Source organism: Dipodomys ordii, unplaced genomic scaffold (genome assembly GCF_000151885.1).
Source record: "Dipodomys ordii isolate 6190 unplaced genomic scaffold, Dord_2.0 Scaffold18, whole genome shotgun sequence".
NCBI lineage: Eukaryota > Metazoa > Chordata > Mammalia > Rodentia > Heteromyidae > Dipodomys > Dipodomys ordii.
The window spans coordinates 6,465,455-6,473,012 of record NW_012267234.1 but is presented as its reverse complement, the minus strand read 5'-3'; the positions used below and the strand labels follow the sequence as shown (position 1 = coordinate 6,473,012).

The 7,558-nt window shown below is 46.9% G+C and overlaps 1 protein-coding gene across 1 annotated transcript in view; it reads right to left on the bottom strand.

Moving 5' to 3' along the window:
* Window positions 1–5,421: 5,421 nt before the first annotated feature.
* Cmtm2 (CKLF-like MARVEL transmembrane domain containing 2) overlaps window positions 5,422–7,558 on the bottom strand; it is a 4,584-nt gene continuing 2,447 nt past the window's right edge. The window contains exons 3-4 of the mRNA XM_013012648.1: window positions 6,271–6,372; window positions 5,422–5,559 (exon numbers count right to left, since the gene is read on the bottom strand). Of these exons, the coding sequence (XP_012868102.1) occupies window positions 5,422–5,559; window positions 6,271–6,372 (240 nt within the window). The remainder of the gene's footprint in view (window positions 5,560–6,270; window positions 6,373–7,558) is intronic.

Genomic DNA, 7,558 nt, shown 5'->3' with positions numbered 1-7,558 from the left:
TGAGCAACTTATACAAAATTTACAGGTCCAAGGAGTCCTGGGACTCCTTGTGCTATGATTTATTTATTACCAGGTTCCCAGAATGATTCAGTCTCGGCGCGACCCCCGGGCGGCTTCCCCGGCCCGGGCCTCCCCCCACCCCCGCGAGGCTTCCCGGGGGTCGAGGTCTGCAGGCCGCCGTCCTGGTGCTCCCTGACCCCCGAGACCTGAGGGTCACCAAAGCCCGCGTCTCACCGACCTCGAACCCACGCCGGGGCGGTTGTGCGAGGCCTTTGGCTTCCCCCTTCCTCCTCAGGAGGAATGAATGCTTAATCACCCGCTCCAGGGTTGGTTTGGTCAGGGTGCAAGGCCTTACCATCTTCTCCTTCCTTGTCCCTCCCAACCTTCCTACAGCTCAAGAACCATTCTCCCTTCTGCCAGAGGACTTTTGTACAGGCTGACCCTATCCCCAGCAGTGTCCTCTGCTGCCTTTTTTTTTTGGGGGGGGGGGGTTGGGCCTAGATGCTGGGCCTGAGCTCAAGGTTAGCCACAGCACCACTTCTGCACCCCCCCAGCAGTTCGTTGGAGATAAGAATCTCATAGATTCTTGTCCAGGCTGGCTTTGAACCCTGATCCTCAGATCTCAGCCTCTTGAGTAGCTTGGATTACAGGCATGAGCCACCAGTGACTGGCTCTCATCAGCTTTCTTATCTGAGGAAGTCCACCATCCAGCTGTTTGTTCAACAGCAACATTAGAAAGCCAAATTTCCCCGAGTCCCCAGCTGCCTTAGGGGGACAGAGCACTGAAGATGATCATCCCTGGTTGGCTCAGAGGACAGCCCGATAAGTTGTATCAAAGAAAGGACAGGGAAGGGGGGAGGATGGATCTGAGGGAGGAGAGGTCCTGACCTGGGCTTTGGAACTTACTCAGATCCCAAGGAGGAGATCAGGCGGGGGTTCTAAGAGAGGAAGACTCAGTTTATTAAAAACATGGCTCTAAACTGTATTCCCCTTCTAAGAATGACTGCTTATATCTCTGTATATAATTTTTTATTATTTGGTTGTTATAAAGATGCATAAAAACACGTTGGGGAAAATCTTTTTTCCTGAATGGGAATAATGAATATTTTCTCCTGGCTTGTCATTTTTCTTTTTTGCCATACAGATTTGTGTTTTAGAACCTGCTGTTTTTCTTCTTGGATCTGTAAATTTAGTTGTATTAATTGAATGTCACTATAATGAAATGTTATGGTAAGGAAATAAGTAGTTATTGAGACAGCTAATATAAAAAGTTTAGTTTTGGCACATAGTTTGGCGGGTCCAGCCGCGATGAGGCAGATACTGCTTTGGGCTTCTGGTGATGATGCCAGAGATGAAAGGAAGTATGTAGGAGTGTAAACCCACTTTTATCATGAACTCAGGAGTAAACTAGAGGAAACGTGGGAGGAGCTGTATAGCCCCATAATCCTTTTTGAGAAAACAGTAGCAATTCTTAATCTCAGTTCCTGGATGTTCTGGTAGTTGCTTGTTCTGTTCCAAGGCAAGTGCTGATGATCCAGCCGGTGTCAGTGGGTCTAACAGCTGTCATGAGCCAGTTGAACGACTCCTTTCTGACAGTTTTGGCTATTTATTTCCGTCATGGGGCTTGAACTCAGAACCTAGACACTGACCCTGAGCTTTTGTGCTCAAGGCTAGTGCACTATCACTCTGACTCACAGCTCCACTTCTAGATTTTGGGTACATAATTGGAGATAGTCTAATGGACTTTCCTGCCTGGGCTGGCTTTGAACCGAGATCCTCAGATCTCTGCCTCCTGAGCAGCTAGAATTATAGGCATGGGGCACCAGCGCCTGACTAGCTTTGGTAGTTTAAAGTGTGTGTGGCGGAGAATTAGTGCTTGCAACAAAGATCTAAAATTAGCATTCTTTCTCCAGCAAACTTGATCTAACAAAGCTGGACCTCAGCTACCCTTAGGGTTGGGGTCCTCCTATCTCAGTCTGGAGTATGCCCCCAAAAATCTACATGTTAAAGTCTTGGGTTTCGCTTGGTGCTATTGGGTGGTGATAGAAACTTGGAGAATGGGGCCCAGCTGGAAGTCTTCAGGTTATTGGGGGAATGCCTTTGAAGAGGATTGTGGGACTCTGGCCCCTTCTGTCATTTCTTGTTTATAAAATAAACAGCAACAAAGACAAATAGACTTATGTAAAACAAGATATGAATTTTCAATTGTGTGTGTGTGTGTGTGTGTGTGTGCGTGCATGCCTGCGTGCCTTTCTGTGGGGTGCATCAGGTTGTGGGAATTATGTGATTCCGGTCTTGGAGGGAGAGTTCTGACCCACTCACCAGTCAATACAGCAACAGGTCCTAGACAGCATTTTACAGCCTCCAGCTCAACGCTTCATTGCTTCCGTGGCCTCAGGTGATGAGTGTCTCCTGGCCTGGGAAAGTGACACCACTGACAACACCATGGCTAAGCCTTCAGCTTTCCAGCTGCCTCTAAGGGCATTTGAATCATAGCTGTTTTCCTGTATGATGACTACAGTGACTTCCAGGAGCAGCTGACATACCTAGGCCTCTGCTGCATGACTTGCCAGGGAGTCCTAAGCCTCTTTCACTACCAGGTGTCTTTTGCAGCTGCCTCTGCTTCTAATGGCACCTCTGCCAGGTAATTTGAGCTGCAGCTGCATACCTCCACAGACTGCAGCAACCATACCACCGATACTTCTGCCATGTGCTTGGCAGGGAATCCTAAGCTTCCATTTCCAGGACTGCCAGGCACCCCAGGCAGCCTTCCATAGCTTCATGCAGCTACTCAGTGGAGCGTCTCACATTCTTCCTGGGCCTGGGCGCTGTTCCTCAGCTCTTTAGCATAAGGCTAGCACTCTACCACTTGAGCCACAGCACCACTTCCAGCTTTTTCTGCTTATGTGGTGCTGAGGAATCGAACCAGGGCCTCATGCATGCAAAGCAAGCACTCTACCAGTAAGCCACCTTCCCAGCCCCCTGACTTTCTCTTATGAGCAACTTATACAAAATTTACAGGTCCAAGGAGTCCTGGGACTCCTTGTGCTATGATTTATTTATTACCAGGTTCCCAGAATGATTCAGTCTCCAACAATAGGAGACCATCTCAAGATGGTGTCTCCATGTCACCCTCTAAGGGGAATCACCGAATACCTTTCTTCACCCAGGCTAGCCCTCCATACTAAAACAACAGTGGTGTCACAAATCCCGGTACTGTGGGCCTTTCCTACAGCTAGAGTTGGCAATCTGTTGCTAAGATTGTGTGCTTTATCTTGTAATGGCGTCTTCTACTTCCCTCCCCCAATCAGGGTGTTGGGAATGGGCTCAGAACTCCTCACTGCTTTTCTTCTGCTGGGTTCTCTGCTATTTTCTGCGTCCCTACCACCTCTTTATGGTCTCTGCATCTCTTTTTCTGTTCAGAATCCATCTCTTCTGTATCAACACATTCTTCTCATTCATGGAGTGCAAATGGTAAATGCCTCTAATCTCCCTGCCTTATTGGTTCTTTCCATAACTTTGTGTGTGGCAGTACTAGGGTTTAAGCTCAGGGTCTTGTGCTTTACCATTTGATCTCTTTTTTCCAGTTATTTAACTGACAGTTTTAGCTAACATTTAGTCATGTGAAAATGCATAGGCCTTCTAGTTGAATGTGTTTGCCTTTGTAACCAGCTACTCCAATGAAGATAGGAAATATTTCTGGTTCCCCATCATGTCCCCATCTTCCACTCCTCAGGCAATGGAAGCTACTCTACTCTTTCCATTTCTTTCCCTCTATATTTGACAGTCCTTGAACCTCTTAGAAGTAGAAATGTATGCCCTTTTCCTCCTGGCTTCTTTTGCTCAATGTGATAGGATCATCCACGGTTTTCTGTTAGCAGTTTATTTTTTATACTGCTGAGAAATATATTCCATTTTGTGAATATAGCACAGTTCACCTCCTTGTGAATGCTTGATTCTATCTAGGTTTTTGGTTATTCTAGTTTACCAGTCCTCTTGGTAAAATACCTAGAATTCTGAGATCAACTCCCTCCAGTTGCTCTTTAACCTGGCCTGCAGGGGTGGTGTGGAGCACAGAGAGGGCAGTGGATCTGCAAGGTGGAGAGCTCAACTAGACCTCCCGAGGTCCAGATCTTCACAGTCCACGTTGCCCTGGTTACCAGATACTCCTCCTGCCGCCCTCCCCACCCCCCATCACAAGTAATGGCCTCTTTCCAATTCATACCTTTTGCAGTAACAGTCAAGTGTGTGGTCTTCTGGGAGGGGGAGGGGGACGGAGGGGAAGGAGAAAACAAACTCTAATTCCTCACCTTCTAGGATCCCCACACCACTTAGGATAAAGGCCCACGTCACTATTGTGGCCTACTCTCCCTGCTCTGCTCTCATGTTATTATCCCTGGCTAGAAGCAGGGCTCCAGGCTTTCCCTTACAGATCTCCTCATGCTTCCATTGGCGGCCTCCTGTGCCCCTTGTGAGGTTCACCCATGCTCCTTGGAGGGAGACATCTGAGTTCCAGAGGGTCAGCTGGCCAGCTCTGAGAAGCCAACCTCAGGGTCCTCTGCGTCCACCCCAGCCTGACTTCTCGCTGAGGCCTGAGGTTATGCTATCACATCCTGGCCTTCTCTCAGTGAATGTTGAGTGAGCATCACTATGAAATACAAAAGAGAAAAGCAAGCCTAAAAGCTTGGATACTTAAAAAAATTCATAGCCAGGCACCAGTGGCTCACACTGTAATCAATCCTAGCTACTGAGAAGGCTGAGCTCTAAGGATCATGGTTCAAAACCAGCACAAGCAGAAAAGCCTGTGGGACTTTTATCTCCAGCTAACTACCCAAATGTCAGAAATGGAGCTGAAGCTCAAAGGGTAGAGCATTAGCCTTGAGAAAAAAGCCAAGTGAGGATGCAAAGCTCTGAGTTCAAATCCCAGTACTGGGGCACATGTGTGTGTACATGTGCATGTGTGCATGCATGCACACACACACATCTATGTAAACAAAACATCCTTTTTTTGAGTTTCAGTTTCTCATTTTCCTGTGCCCTCTTTGGTTAGTCAGTGTTGACAACCACGTGTCACCTGTATTTCTGCTCCCCCAAATTGTCTGTGCCTTGAGTACTTAGAGAACCCTGTGTCCTAGGCCCAGCTCTGGACTGGCCCTTTGCAACCACACCTGTCCAGTAGTTTCTGTAGAATGGGCCAAATAATGTTGACATCAACTTTACGTGGTAAATTCCCTTAAAAGGGAATTGTCTTTTCCAAGAAAGGTGGTTATTAACGTGGAAAAAGAAACCATTCTGGAAAGGAGACAAGAAAGACAGTGGGAATATCTTCCTATAAAAGCTGCTGCCCTTGTTCATCCTGAGAGCCACTCTCAAAAGTTATTTCTTTCTTTTCCCTTTGTCCTTCCTTTCGTCCCCTGGCTTTTAAGCTTTGCCTTTTTTCGCCTCTTTTGCTTTCTTGGGAGCCTTAGGTTTTTGGGGTTTCTCCTCTTGGCCTGGGAAGCTTCTTCTCTGAAGACACATGTCAACAAAAGCGAAAAATGCAGCCAGACCCATAAGGACCTAGAAAACAGAAGGGTTCTTATTACTTTGCCTTTTCATTCCCAAAGGGGCACACTTCCTTCTGGCTCTATGATTAGTCAGTAGATGCTGTGAAAAGCATCTCCTCAAACTGGCAGGCTCCAGGGCCTCTTTCATTCCCCGCCCCCCTCATCTCCGCATCCTCCATTCCCCCTCCTCCAGCATCATGAGTCTCATTAAGGCTCAAGCCTCAAGTTACAAGAAGGAAGCTGTTAACCTGGGGTGGACTCCCTGGAGACGTGCTTTTATTTTTGGTTGGTTGTGGGGCTTGAACTCTGGGCCTGGGTGCTGTTCATCAGTTCTTCAGCTCAAAGCTAGCACTTGAGCCATAGTGCCACGTTCAGTTTTCTGAATGGTTTATTGGAGATAAGAGTTTCACAGACTTTCCTGTCCTTAGATCTCAGCCTCCTGAGTAGCTAGGATTACAGGCATGAGCCACTGGCACCTGGCCTAACCTGCTTTTTTTTAAAGTGGCATCTCTACAGAGAACATTTACCAACTTCACTTTTTTTCAGTTTTGCTTGGAGTCCAAGATTTTTGTAAAAAGTGGCACTTGGATTAAACAGAAGAAGAAACATCCCCCCCCCAAAAAAAAACCTTGCAAAAACAAAAAACAAACAAAAAAAACCCAGAGCTCTTAGTTCTTCCAAAGAGGTGAATTCAGAAGGAATCCATAGTCTGGAATAATCTTACCATAGCAATAAAGTAGTTTACTGGCATGGCGGTGCGACTTTCCAAAGCAAAGTATATGCCTCCCACAAGGAACAAACAACAGAACAGGTCATTGATGAAGTCCTGAGAAATGAAAGCAAGGATGAGCTAGTTCTGGCTAGAGTGCTCCATCAGCCTCTCAAACAGCCATTTCATCCAGAGAAAACAACATACATACATACATACACACGTCTGTAAATATTCATTGGCCCACATGGGCATGCTAGTGGTCCTCACTAGTAGATCTTCTTTGAAGATCCAAAGCTCTCCAGGCTGGAGCCTGAAAGAGCCAAGATGTCATTCCTAACATCAAAAGATCACACATCTGTTCATTTAAATAAATACACAACCATTCAACCTTTTTTTTTTTTTTGGTCATTCGTGGGGCTTGAACTCTGGGTTTGGGCACTGTCCCTGAACTCTTTGACTCAAGGCTAGCCCCTCTACCATTTTAAGCCACAGCACCACTTCTGGTTTTCTGGTGATTCAGTGGAAGTAAGAGTCTCACAGACTTTCCTTGTCTAGGCTGGCTTTGAACTGTGATCCTTGGATCTAAGCTTAAAGAATAGCTAGGGTTGCAGGCATGAGCCACCATTGCCTGGCTCATGATGTCCCTTTTGAGTACCTTCCCACATCTACTTTCTGCTCTCAGAGCTCAGTTCCTGTCTGGAGTCCTGGAGGTGGCATTGTTGGCAGGAGGTAATCTTTGGGTCTGTAGCAGGTCCGTTTACCCCAGCTCTTGCCTTATTTCCTGGACCCCCTATCTTCTTTGCAAGGCGGTGTTTTTCAACTTTTTTTCTCCAGTCCTTGGGACCTCATGCTTGTCTTTTCCCACTACTTCTTTCCCTGGCAGCACTGAGAAAATGAACAGCCAGACTTCTCAGAGTTGGCCAAATAATGGCCATGACAAGCCAGCTTCCTTTGCTCTTATATAGCGAGCACAGCATGGGACACATTCCCTCTTCAGAAAGACAGCCAGTGTTGGCCTACAGTGTTTGGTCACACTGTTCCCCCCTTGGTTCCCATGATGCCATTTTTCTCTGAGTTGTCCTTTCAGGGGCCTAGTCTTTTCTCTATTGCTTTCTGAGTTTGGATATGCTTCAGACTTGCCAAAAATGATAGAATAGCACCCCTCTCCAGGTTTCCAACCACTGAAATTTAACAGATGTTAAGGACTTCAGATCTCAAGTGAAACTTTCTGGAATGAACTCGTCTTACCTCGCTATCCCTTTTCCTGTCCCTCTGTCTCAGTCTCCTTTTCTGGCCCTCC